The sequence below is a fragment of the Typopeltis vanoorti genome, chromosome 12 (genome assembly GCF_054136105.1).
Source record: "Typopeltis vanoorti isolate ZY-2024b chromosome 12, IOZ_Tvanoo_1.0, whole genome shotgun sequence".
Classification (NCBI taxonomy): Eukaryota; Metazoa; Arthropoda; class Arachnida; order Uropygi; family Thelyphonidae; genus Typopeltis; species Typopeltis vanoorti.
In genome coordinates, this window is record NC_143560.1 from 1049029 (window position 1) to 1063247 (window position 14219).

The 14219-nt window shown below is 36.2% G+C and overlaps 1 protein-coding gene across 2 annotated transcripts in view; it reads left to right on the forward strand.

Annotated features, from left to right (window-relative positions):
* Positions 1-14219, forward strand: part of Sec5 (exocyst complex component secretory 5) — a 584315-nt gene that overhangs the window by 133000 nt on the left and 437096 nt on the right. For both annotated transcript variants that reach the window (XM_090401446.1, XM_090401447.1), the window contains exon 7: positions 3310-3387. In XM_090401446.1, the coding sequence (XP_090257572.1) occupies positions 3310-3387 (78 nt within the window). The remainder of the gene's footprint in view (positions 1-3309; positions 3388-14219) is intronic.

A 14219-nucleotide genomic window follows, 5' to 3' on the forward strand; every position in this document is an offset into this window, starting at 1 on the left:
TTTGTCACCCTTCTTAGGAATGGGTTGAATATAGGCTGGTTTTCAGCTTTGGGATATATATATATATATATATATATATATATATATATATATATATATATGTATAATATTCATCAAAGCTTGATTTGCTTCCTCAGTCTTAAGAACAGGCTGGTTATATTCCACTAATTCGAGCCCTACCCAAGGGCCTATGAGTTGTGGAGATACTTTCTAAAAATGAAAGCTGTGCTGAACAAAGCGGCCTTTTGCAGCTGCCCAATTTTTAATCCATCTAACTCGAGTGCTTCTAGATGTTTTTTCAATGTTTTAGGGATGGCGCCTAAAGCACCTGTTATTATGGGAACCACTTTCGTTTTCTTTTGCCAGATTTGTTCAACTTTGATTTGCAAATCGCGATATTTTGTAATTTTTTCATTTTCTTTGTTGTCAATCCAATTATCTCCTGGTACTGATATTTCGATAAACGAAACACCCTTGTTTTCACTTTTTTCAACCACTGTGATATCGGGTGTGCTACATTCCAAGCTTTTGTCAGTCTGGATTTTGAAATCCCAGAGTATTTTAGCTTTTTCATTCTCAACCACTTTCTGGTGAACTGTATGCTTCCAATAGTCTTTAGATACTTCAAACCCATACTTTTTACATAAATGCCAGTGGATTATCTTAGCTACGTTATCATGCCTTTTACGGTGCTCAATTTGTGCGATTTTGCTGCATCCACTTATAATGTGGTCTACTGTTTCTTCCTTTTCTTTGCACAATCTACATTTACTGTCTTCTTGAATTTTTTGTATTTTTGCCTTCATAACGTTGGTTTTAATGGCCTGTTCTTGTGCTGCAAAAATTACCGATTCTGTTTCTTTGTTTAGTGCTCCATTTCTCAACCATTGCCAGGTCAAGTTGCTGTCAGCGCTGTCCTCTATGCTGTGAAGGTATTTTCCATGCAATGCCTTATTTTTCTATCTTTCGGTTCTCTCTCTCTCTCACACACACACACACACACACACATACATACATACATACATACATATATATATATATATTGGATAGGAGTCAGTTCTGGTGCGCAGATCTTCAGGACAATTGGAGGAATGTCATCAGGGCCAGGAGACTTTTCATGTCTAATTTAGACAATAAGTTTCTGATCTCTTTCTGGCAAAAGGATATAGGGGCATTGTTTGTTGGGCAGTTGGTATGACTGGGGGGGGGGGGCATTTGCCATTGTCAGTTATGTGTGCATTGGAGGCAAAGTTTGAAGCCAGGAGGTTAGCTTTTCTGTGGGTGATGATGCAATAGAGTCATGTGGGTATGATAGGGGTGGGAATAGTGTAGGACAAAAGTTATGGCAATTGCTTTGGAGAGACCAAAAGGCATGGCTGCCATTTGGACAGGCAGCAAGTTTGCCCATTCAAATTCTGTTTTAAAGCATTGATAGTTTTCTTGCATCTGTTTTGGGCTTCAGTATAAGCAATGAAGGTGGATAGAGTTTTTGATTTGAGCCAGTTGTGGTATACTTGATTTTTCATTTGTACAGACTTGGCACATCTTTTGGAGAACCAGAGTTTAGATAGGGAACGGCAATTCGGAGAAGTGTGGGAAATGTATGTTTCCATGCCAGTGAGGATTACTTTGGTGATGCGTTTGATGCATATGTTTGGATTGGAAGACTGGAAACAATAGTCCAACCATGGGAATGAAGCGTAGTAGTCTCGGAGGCTGCCCCATTTGGCACTGTTATAATGCCAAACTACTCTTGTGTGGGAGTGACTGTGTACAGGTTGTTACATGGGGGAGGAGATGAACACTAGATTGTGGTCAGAATTACCCGGGTGGGGAGGGGGCTCACTACAGTCCCTGTGTATTTGGAATTGTAATTGGTAAGAAAGAGATCTAGGATATTTGGGGAGTGGTTCAGGTTATCAGGTATTCTGGTTAGCATGTGAGCAATTCGCGTAAGGTCGTTAGTGATGGCAAATCTTTCAGCATCTCTGTCTGCAAGATCTGTACAACTGGAGGAGGAAAGTCAGTTGGTGTTATGGACTTCAAAATCTCCTAGGAGGATGATTTTGCTGTTAGGGGATGATTTCGCTGTTCGCACTGGAGAAAATCAGTTTTTAAGAAGAGGAAATTAGACAGCTCAGAGTGGTTGGTGGCATTAAGGGAGCGATAGAGAAAGCAAATGAATTTGATTGAGTGGGAAAGGGATATTTTCAACCAAAGAAGGTTGGAGTTGGGCAATTCTAGGTTAGGTGCTCTCTGCAGGGTATGTCACATCGGATGTATGTGCAGATGCCACCTGTTGGTCGAAAGGAGTTAAACAGTATATAGTTTGGGAGGTTGAGATGGATAGTGCTGAGAAGGTGAGATTTGAGTTTCTGCTAAAAAGAGTCAGTGGGGGTTTGGTGGACTGCAGATGGTAGTGGACACTATTAAGGTTGGAGTTGAGGCCACAGATGTTGGCGAAGTGTATATGCAAGGTTCTGTGAGGCATTTATTTGACTGCAAGGGGCTTGCACTTTTCCTATGAGTGCCTGCATAGCGATCTCCTTGGTGGCTACTGGTGGCATCACTTGATTTTTGCATTAGTTTGGCTTGTTTGTAGTCTATGATCCAATTGTTGTCTACAGTTTGGCATTTTTTCTTCAAGTTGTCTTCGAAGTTGGTGTCTTTGTTTCCTTTTTTAAAATGTTAAGTCAGGTCGAGCAAGTATGTGCAATTTGGGAGCAAGTGTCCTTTAACTTATTTATTGCCCTTATTAATTTGGATGCGTTTATCATTGTGTAATAGGTCACTTTCAGGAAACGTGGAAAGTTCATTCCATCCTTTCTTTTGTTTATGGGTCCAAAATAGTGGCATCAGATGGTGTTTCTGAGATCGTAGTTGCATTCTCCTGCTATTTACTGATGTCTTCTTTTAATGATTTATGATTTTTCATGGGAAAGTTCAGAATAACGGTGTTGAGTCTCTTGTTTCAGCCTCGATTGACTCATGTACCATTGATGCGATTAGATCGCGATGTTTGTTAATGGACAAAAGTGTGTTTGTGATCAGGCGCTGGTCGTTGAGTATTTCGAGCTTAGTTTCCAGTGCTCAGATTTTGGAAATGAAAGTTTTGGTTATAGTATTAAGGTATTGTTTGAGGTTTTCGATACATGTTTCATGATTGCTTTGCCTTCTGGAATAGCTGTTTTCCCAAATTTGTTTAGCATCTGATTATGGAATTAGCATAAATAGGTATATTTTCTTTCAGGATTGCTCTAATAATATCAAGAGAAAACATTATTTTTAATAGAGTTTTTCTCTCCATAGGTTTGCATTCAGCATTAAAGAAAGATAAACAGGAAATTGGAAAAGATATGACTGATAATGTTGAAAAGTTTATTTTAAGTAAGTTGATATTGTGCCTTCCTTCTTATTACTCACTTCCACAATTAATAAAATTCTGTGTTATGTTATTGATTCAGTTTGAAATCTTTGAGAGATTTCTCTTAATCCTTTAGGAAAGGAATACGTAATAAACTGCAGAAAGGATACCTTAACAACATAAACACTGATTATTAGAACCATACCTTAACAACATAAACACTGATTATTAGAACATTCAAACATTGAATTATTATGTCAAATTTTTGAATTATGCTTCAATTTTTTTATTTTATGTTATTTTTTTATGATATTACTGTGGGAGCAGGACTAATTTCAGGTAGTCTGTCATTTAAACAGAATGGAAAAGGAAAGGTTAGCAAATATAGATGTTTAATTCCAGGTTGTCAGTATTGGAGTTCTGACAGATAAGAGTAATTTTGAGTAAAATTTTTGACAAGATATTAGTAATGTAAATTTTCATGTTTTACTGTCATAGTATCCTGTATATCCCTTGAGAGTACATATTGGGAATTTGATGATAAAGAATCCTCTTTTATACAAAACATGCTCTATTCAAAATTGAAACACTATGCAAAGGAAGATGCTCATATTGTTTTACCTATTTGCCAGCTGAAACCCATTTAGCCAATTTCATGCTGGAGTAATAATAGACATAAGATACTTGCTTTTGCTGCCTTGACATTATCTTAAACAACAACAGTCCTACTGTAATTTCAGTGAGAAGAGACAAATTCCAGATTCCTTCTCTTACAGCTAGAAGGCAACTGTAAAGAAAGTGTTAGTCAGGACACAGACGCGTATATCAATTCCTACCTTCCCACAACTACAACGTCCCTGAAAGGTATGACTTGCTCACTATCACCTTAGAGTGAATCAAAGAGAAAAACTGATATGGAATTTCTCCTGAGGACAAGTCAAAAATGGTTCTGCTGCATGAAAATCCTCTTATTAAAAAAATAATAATAATGGAATGTACACCACAGAGACCTTCGGACCCTTTAATAGACTGGCCATTAACAGATATCATGGATACCTTTGTTCTCCTACAAGAAGATAAAACAATTAAGATATTTAGTGCACTAGAGGGAATTCAATTTGACAATGGCTTAGATATTTTTCTTGATGAAGAAGAAATGATGGACACCAGTCATCCACAATTTTCCAAAAAAAAAAAAAAAAAAGAAAAGAAAAAATCCAAGGCTAGTGAAAGCAAAACCTCTCAGCATAGGAAGCCAGATTGATACCACCAAACTACAGTGGAATTGTTGCAGATTTTGACAAAATATAAATGACGTCTAAGCGTTCTTACAAAAGTATAAACCAATATGCTTCTGACTGTGGGAAATGTTTCAAGTAAACATTTCTCATACCTAAAAATAACGATAATAGAATAAAAATATGATAACTATAGTTCGCCCACCTTTTCCAGGTCCCTGCTTCGCATCTTTCCAAGAATAGTCGATTCATGCTGAAGGGGAGAAAAAAATGAAGGACGTCCGACTTGGTCGCCAACACGCGAAATCATGTGCTTTATAGGTAAAATTTTCCAACTGTTATACAAGCAACATAGTTAACTACAATAATCATAAAAGAGAAGTTAATTTTCCGACCGGTGATAATAAACAACTCATCCCATTATATGGACTGATTACCCTATTATCGGAATGGATTCTTCTTTTTCTGAGATGCGCAGAAGTGTCGAGGGACCTCAAATCGGTGGGCGAACTATATCTCAATGTATTTTGGTTATAATGCAATAAACAGGAATTATTTTAATGCAAGTTCCTAATCTCATATAAGGTGTGTGTGTGTGTGCAGACATTCCTCCACTTGGGAGGAACTAGTTTTCACAAACTAATTCTCAAATTTAATTTAAATCTCCATATTATTCTATAGGCTTATTGCAATAATAATAGTTTTAACAAATAGATTTTCATCCATTAGGAAAATAGCAAATATTTTGGTAGTATGTGAAAAACCATGAATAATTTGGTCTGAACTGTTCAAAATGTGTGTAGCTACTAAGACATCTCCAATATTCAAAATGTCATTGATGTTTGAAAGGGTACTATTAATTTAAAAATATATTAAATATAGTAACAGTTAACTGAATTCAGCAAATTTGACTCACATTTTTGTAAGTTAATGTTATTTTATTCATTTCTTTTTTTTTAATGTTCATTACCAAGGATAGATATAAAAGTGGCACACCTTCATTACTGGCCTCAGCTATTTCAGCACACAAAGGCACTTTATATATAGTTTCTATATTACTGTTAAATAGGTATGAAATTTACTGGAAATAAAAATTATCACTGGTAAAAATTTGTGAAATAAAGTTTACCAAAATCCTTTCCTTTGGGGTTACATGCTTCCAATAATTTTATAATGAAAGTTTACAAAAATCTTAAATTCTTTATACATATTTGTACCTCTAATTTATTAAAACTGCATATTATTTCAGTGGTTCAAATGAAATTATCCTCAAGACCAAGTCATGCAACAATTCTGGATAAATCCATTTTTGATTACCACTGAATTAGAAATCTTTTATTTAGGATGCTACTGACTCTTGCCTTACTTTAAGTGTCCTTAACTAAATGTATTAAATAATAATAATAAATATAAAAGAAGAAAAAAATACTAACAAAAAACAGTTACTAAGGGAAAAAATAATGTCTTATAATTTAAGTAAACAAAAATTACTATATACAAAAAATGCAATATGTTATCAATATTAAAAATTAAAATAACAATTGTTGAGCATATGCTTGATAGTAGCAATATCTCCCTCTTGAACATCCCTACATGCCTATCCAAGCATTTACTGCCATTGATGAACTGTCTGCTCATCCTTCTTCTTCCCACTGTTCAAGTGTAAAACTGAAAACAACTTATATAGAAGTGATCATTTCCCTGTGATATTGACCATTTTACATGGGTAACCATGTACTACATCATGATGGAGAATTGAGTAAGCTGACTGACTTACCTCTTTTTTAAAAGAATTTGATTCTGTGACAATCAGCTCATCTCCTATCAGTGATGTAGTTGTAGGATATGGTGCAAGCTGCAACTTGCAATTCCTAAAACATGTAGTCAGTTTCCACATTTCCCTAAGCCATTGTGCAATGATGATCTCACAGCAGCCAGGGAAGTATAGAAAAAAGCATGGAGTATATTCTGCAGATACTCCACAACAATAAAGAAGTATAGGATAAAAGCTGGAAATGCAAGGCAGATGCACTCACCCACTCTCTATCCTTGAACATAATGAAGGCAGAGTTGCTGACACATTTGGGAAGATATTTGCTAAAACATCATGTGTAAGTTTATGCAGGAGAGGAGTGATGTGGAATTTGTGGATGAGTGCAGTGAGTTTGATGGGCTAAAGGACTTATACAAGAAGGATCGTTTGCATCTGAATGGACTTGGTGTTCGGAGTTTGGAAAAATTGTTTTTGAATGAAGTGAAAGTGGATGTGCAACATCAGGGAACCTAGAGCTTTTTTTTGGGCGGGGGAAGGAAAGCTGCTGAGTGAGTACACAGATATCAGTCATAGTTGATTGTAAGACTGTGCAAAAAATGCCTAAATTAGTATCTCTAGTTACATATCAGAATGGGATAGTTATTATAAATTGTAAGGGCAGCATTGGGCCTAAGAGGCTTTTGCACTTTATGTACATCAATGCCAGGAGAATTCAGAACTGGGGAGGGGATGGCATTGGTTAGTTCATCCTGGCCAAAGGTTATTGGCATTAGTGAAACATGGCTGACAGAAGATGATATAGTTAGTGGGATAGAATGTGAAAGGTATAGTGTTTTCAGGGAGGATAGGGGGAATATTACTGATGATAACACTGTCCAACACAATTTTTGCTGACTTTTATATGAGACTTGTTTTTTGCTAATTTGGGTGCGCTGATTTCAAATATAAAACCCATTTTTCTCTATCACGTCAGGTTTTTCCTCTATGGCATTTTCTTTTTGCTAATTTGTAAGTTTTTGATAGTTTTAAGGAGGCAGTACTATTTAGAGGATCAAAAAAAATCGATTTTTTAATATTACTTTCTGAAAGTATGTACTTTTAAAAATCTGTTCCTAACTTTTTATCAAGAAATTCGAAAAATTCCCGAAGATATAGCCTATTATTCAAAGCGGTGCACAGATCAGAATCGGAGTGCTCACCGCTCTCGCTTGTTAGTAAACGAATAAATGCGTAAGAACCTGCAACGGCACGTACTGGCGCGTTGAATGCGAGAGAGGCCGATAATTAGATACATAACTACTTAACAATATTCATTAAAATTTACAAGAATATTTATAAAAAAATAACAATTTTACTTACACATGAGTTTCAGGGAAAAAATTTTTGTTTGTAGCAATTTCTGCTGTGTGTTCTGTTTTGGCAAGCCCTTTGAATACTCCAACAGTAGTCGGCCGTCATGTGAGAATCCCATCTTCCTTGGTACCGATCTTCCATAGTTTTTAAGTCTTGATGAAATCTTACGCCTTGCTCATCGCTTACAGCACCTAAATTCTTGGGAAATCTATCAAGATGACTCTATAGGAAATGAAGCTTTATGCTCATGTTGCAACCTAGGTGCTGGAAATTTTCAAGCATTGTTTCCACTAGATCTATGTAATTGCACGCTTTTTTTTGTTTCCAAGAAAATTATTCGCAACCATCGTAAATGAATTCCAGGCCTCTTTTTCAATTTCGTTCATAGAGTTGATGAAATTTGGGTCTCTCATTAAAGTTCTAATTTGCAGTCCATCAAATACACCGGCTTTAATTTTTTCATAACTAAGTCATGGAAATTTTTCACATATGTATCGGAAACAGTCACCTTGTAAATCTAAAGCTTTAACATACTGCTTCATAAGACCTAGTTTGATGTGTAGAGGTGGAAAAATGATTTTTTCTCTGTCGATTAAAGGTCGATTTATAACATTCTGTTCTCCAACATTTAAGGATATTCTAAGAGGTCAGTGATTCTGACTCCAGTGTTGGTTTCTAGCTCGACTATCCCAGATGCATAGAAAACACGGAAACTTTGTATATCATCTTTGAAAGCCAAGTAAAAAGTTCACCATTTTAAGATCCACACAGATGATCCAGTTATGATCTGTATATTTTAATAACTTCAGAACTTTTTAATGTCCTTATATGTTTCCTTTAAGTGGACTGAATAGCCAATAGGAATTGAGCCATATACATTCTCATTGTGTAGTAAGACGCACTTGAGACGTCTGCTTGAACTGTCGATAAATAAACGCCACTCATTTGGATGATATTTTACAATACTCATTTCAGTTAGTAAGCCTGACACATTGTTACAGTAAACAAACCCACACTCGTGTTTAAAATATTGTACAAGATTACTTTCCCTGCTACAATAAAAAGTTATCTTCATATCTTGCTCCAGTAAGTTTTTTTCATTTAATCTTGAAGCTAACAATTCCGATGATTCCTCTGATAGGCTCAAATCTCTTACTAAGTCATTCAATTCCGCTTGAGTAAAACGTTGCGGTCCAGAACTAGAAATTAAATTTTCATTGTCTAAATCAACACCCAGGGCTTGCTCCTCAAGAACATCTGGCATATCCCGATCATGCTCGTTCTCAAGTAAAGGAAGTCCTTTATAAATTGGCACGGCTATTTCATTGGAATGAGCAACTGGCCGAATTGCTGAGTCGAGATTTGGATACACAATTTTTTTCTTATTCTTCTTATTATAACCAGAAGTCTGAACTAAACAAAAATAGTAATCATCTACGTGATTTTTCGGTTCACGCCAAATCATTAGAATGCCAAAAGCTAATTTTTGGCGTTTTCCCTTGCTCCACTCTCGTAAATTTTCTACACATGACTTACACGCTTTATTTGGAGCCCATGACTTGTCCTGATCTGCAATTTTTACGTCAAAGTATGCAAAAGTACACTTTCTTAACGAAATCAGTGATATTTGTCCTTTGACTGGGAACAGTAAAGCTGCCACAAATGTAGCAGAAGGAATCTACTCTATTGACACAATTTCAAGTAGTATACATGATGTATTTTCTTCACTGCCGACTAACATGCAATTAACAAGACAAAAAAAACCAGAGACTTTATTGAAACGTTATAAGCGCTCATCATACTTTCACAATTGATTAACGATTGACTGATTTCGATCGTTCTTTGTCCGCTATGATGCATATAACATTCATTTGTTTTAGGCAGTTGTCATCGCCTACTTTTCATCACCTAAATGTATTAGGTCGGTTATCGGCCTCTCTCGCATTCAAAGTGCCAGTACGTGCCGTTGCAGGTTCTTACGCATTTATTCGTTTACTAACAAGCGAGAACAGTGAGCATTCCGATTCTGATCTGCGCACTGCTTTGAATAATAGGCTATATCTTCGGGAATTTTTCGAATTTCTTGATAAAAAGTTAGAAACAGATTTTTAAAAGTGCATACTTTCAGAAAATAATATTAAAATATCGATTTTTTTGATACGCTAAATAGTACTGCCTCCTTAAAACTATCAAAAACTTACAAATTAGCAAAAAGAAAATGCCATAGAGGAAAAACCTGACGTGATAGAGATAAATGGGTTTGATATTTGAAATCAGCGCACCCAAATTAGTAAAAAACAAGTGTCAGATCATAATTAGCAGGAAAAAAAATTTTTTTTGTTGGCCAGTGTAATCAATGAACTGCAACCAAAAAGAGTAGGAGTTCAACTGCAGGCCAGTGAAAATTGTGGCCAGTGAGATTGTGGTCAGTAGAAGAAAATATACAGTTGGTTGCTTTTATTGATCAGGAGATGTAAAAGATGATGGATAGCATGCATCAGCAAATAAGCTGAACAAGTGGAGTGATGGTAATTATTATAGGGGACTTCAACTATGGAAACATATGTGGAAACTGCTCAAAACAATTAGGAGATATTCTTGTTGTTATTCTTGTTAAAATTATTTCATGCTAAAATGTATAATTTGTTAAATTTGTAATAAATATCGATTATTTAAACAATATCTCATCAATTACACCTATCCATAAGTAAGAAATATTTATTCATGTATAAAGTACCCAATAGTTATAATTATTTGCAGAAATTTATAATTATCTGACAGAAACTAAAATATCTCCTAATTGTTTTGAGCAGTGTAGATTGGAAGGAGTAAAGGACACATAGAAGGAAGAAGTGGAATTTATGCAGTTAGTAAGGAATCATTACCTGAGGTAGCATGTGATGGAATGTACTAGGGGTTTGAGTGTGCTAGATCTAGTAATTGCATCAGAAAATATGTCTATAACCAATATTAGCACATTGCCACTATTGGGTGAGAGTGATCATATGGTCTTGACCTGGGAGGTGGCTAAATGTGTGGAATTTTCAGTTAAGGGGAGGGGGGGGAGTGGAATTAGAGAGCTGGTATGACAAACTTAGAAGATTGCTTGGATCAGTGCCGTGGCATGTGAAAATGTAAGGACTTCATGTTGATAGTGCATGGAAACTTAGAGTAAGCTACATATCTAGAGTCAGAAGAATAAATCAAGTGGGAGTTAAATGGATGAATACCATCATTACACTGGAGCTACAAAAAAAAAAAAAAAATTGTGGAGGAAATTCAAGGAGAGAGGTGACCAACAGGCACATGAGTAATACAAAACACAAGCTAGAAGGGTAACCAACATAGTAAGAAAGACAAAAGCAAAGAAGTATGGCAGAATGATGTTAAATTTTTATTGCCGAATGATTTTAATGAATGCTGGTAAGGATATATCTGAATCAGGCAAAATAGTTGAATTACTAAGTGAACACTTTGCAAAAGTATATCATCCAAGTGGAGATATTGCAGTAACAAGAGAGGCAAAGGCCTGTATGGAAACTGAGGTAAATGAATTGGAGGTGCATAGCGTATTACAGAATCTTGATGTGAATACATCAAAATTCTGTAATATGCTATGCATCTCCAGTTCATTTACCTCATTAGATGGTATACCAGCTCAAGTTTTATGAGAAGGTGCTAGGGAATTGGCAGCCTTTGACCATGTTGCTTAATCTAGGTCTAGGCTTCGGATTAGTTCCAAGGGGATGGAAAGAGGGGAAAATAGTTCCATTGCATAAAGGAGGCTCCAAGACTGATGTAGCAAATTACTGGCTGATCAGCATATCATGAATTATGGTCAAGGCACTGGAGAAGTTGGTCAGAAGCAAAATACAGGAATGGATAGATAGAAAGCGGATACTGTATGAAGGCAACATGGTTTTTGTGAAGGGCAGGTTGTGCCTCAATGACTTGCTCACTGTTTTATAATACAGTAACAACTGAGTTGGATAAAGGTAATGGGTTTACAGTGATAATGCTGGATTTGCAAAGACATTTGACAGAATTCTGTATAGAATTCTAATTAATAAATTGCACTATATGGGGATGAATACAAAGTTGGTGAAGTGAATAAGAGGGTTAATGGAGGGATATCAGAGAGTAGTTTAGTTTATTCAGGAGTAGAGTCTAGTAGAAGGCCTGTAACTAGTATTGTGCCACAGGGCTCTGTTTTTGGACTCTATAGAGAGGTTATACCTCTCTATAGAGCCTTGGCGAGACCCCATCTTTACTACTGTGCACACATCTGGTCACCCTGGATTTCTCGAGGAGGAAGAGGAGAGGATCCAGAGGCAAATGACCAAGATGATAGCAAGTCGATGGAATGAATCTTATGAGGACAGGTTGAAGATTTGTGGATTACAGAAATTGGTCAACAGGCAGTAAAGGGGTGATATGATTGAGATATTCAAATTACTGAAGGGTTTTTACAAGATTAATACAGAGGAAATTTTTCAGAACAGGTCTGGTGGTGGGAGAACTAGGGGTCATTCTTGAAAACCGAGTAAGAGCGTAGGTAGCAGGAGTGTCAGGACTAGATTTTTTGCTTGGAGAGTGGTGATTGAGTAGACTCCCTTGATGAGTCTAAGGTCTCCATGGAGTCATCATCAGTTGCATCACTCTTGGGACTGGTAGCTCAGCAGCAATTTCCTCCATTCCGCTCTGTCACTGGCTTTCTTCTTAACCTCCTGGTAACTTCTCAAACCTGTGCTGTCTTTGACTTGGTCAATAAAGCTTTTCCTTGGTCTGCCTCTTCTTCTTTTCCCCTCTATTTTGCCTTCAGTTATTCTTTTCACAAGTCCATCATGTCGAAGTATATGTCCAAACCACCTATCCCTTCTAATTTTGATTGATTTAATTAGAGTTCTTGTTTTGTTTATCTCTCTCAGGACCTGTTCGTTTGATTTTTTTCTGTCCATTTTATTTTGTTCATGCGGCGCCAGCACCACATTTCGAAAGCCTCCAATCTTCTTACATCTTCTCTACCTAGAATCCAGGTTTCACATCCATACAGTGCAATGCTCCATATCAGTGTCTTTACTAATTTTTTTTTAAATTGTAGGTTGAGGTTTCCTGTTAATAATGCTACTCCATGGAGTAGCCCATAATAATAATTACAGGGTGATTAAAAAAGATGGACTCAATTTTGTACGACTATATTTCCTGAACTATACATCATATGTGAATGATCTACATAACATTTGAAAGAGGAGGTCCTTAAGTTTGAAATACTACTACTAGAGCACTTGCCTAGTGCACAGCCTACAGCATCATCAGTTGTGAGCAAAATGGCTACTATGCAGCACAAAATTTTTTGCATTTGTGAGCTCATTAAAACCGAGTCGGTGACTGCAGTGCAGCATGCGGTTCGTCATCATTTCAACATTAAACCTCTAATTTATGTACGGCCTCTACTAACAACTTTGGTTGACCTAAAAAACTGTATCACAACTGCGGTGAACTCAGTGACGCAAGACATCCTTCTTCAGGTGTGGGATGAATTCAGCTACCGTCTTGCTGTTATCAGTGTGGCCGGGGGGGGGGGACACATTGAACATTTATAAAATTTATTGTGAGTATAATCAAATATACTTTACATCATATTTGTCACTAGTTCTATGTTTGATATATAGACTTACAAAATTGAGTCCACCTTTTTGAATTATCCTGTAATTCAAAATTACAGGATTCTTAATCCCACCTTCTATCTTCTATATCTTCTTAATCCCACCATCCCACAAGTTCCTTTTCCAAAAATGCATAGCAGAAAAACAAAAAATTTCCTTTTCTTTCAAATGGTACTGAAGAATATAACAACTTTTTATGGAAAAAGAAATGAAAGCTGCTTTTCATAAATGTCACCAAACTGCTGTTGGACCAGATAACATCCTTTATGAGATAGTCAAACATCAGCCACTGATCAACCGCTGATGTTTCAACAGAATTTTCTGTTAGAATGGGTTTTCAGATATTCAGAAACCCATTCAAACAAAAAATGCAAAAGGCTATTTATTATTGCCTTTCTTAAGTCGGGGAAGAATTCAAAATCCCGAAGATTCTGAAAAATATTGTTGACTCATCATTTTAGGGTATCTGGAGGGAAACAACCTTTTTTTCCAGAACACAATCTAGCTTCTGAATTTATCATTCTACAAGTGAATATCTAGTCCATCTGGAAGCATCCTTTAAAGATTCCTTCTTGAAATATGAGCTCTTGGTATTGTTTTCTTTGATATGGAAAAAAGCATATGACACTAATTGGAAATTTGGAATATTGAAAGACTTGCACAATTTTGGTGTCACAGCAAACTTCCTCTTTTTATTAAGAACTTTTTTATTTAACTGAATCTTCCAAATTTGAGTGGGAATCACTCTCTCCTGACTATATACCCAAGAGAAGGGAATCCCACAATGTTTAGTTTTAAGTGGCATGCTTTTTGCAATCAAGGTT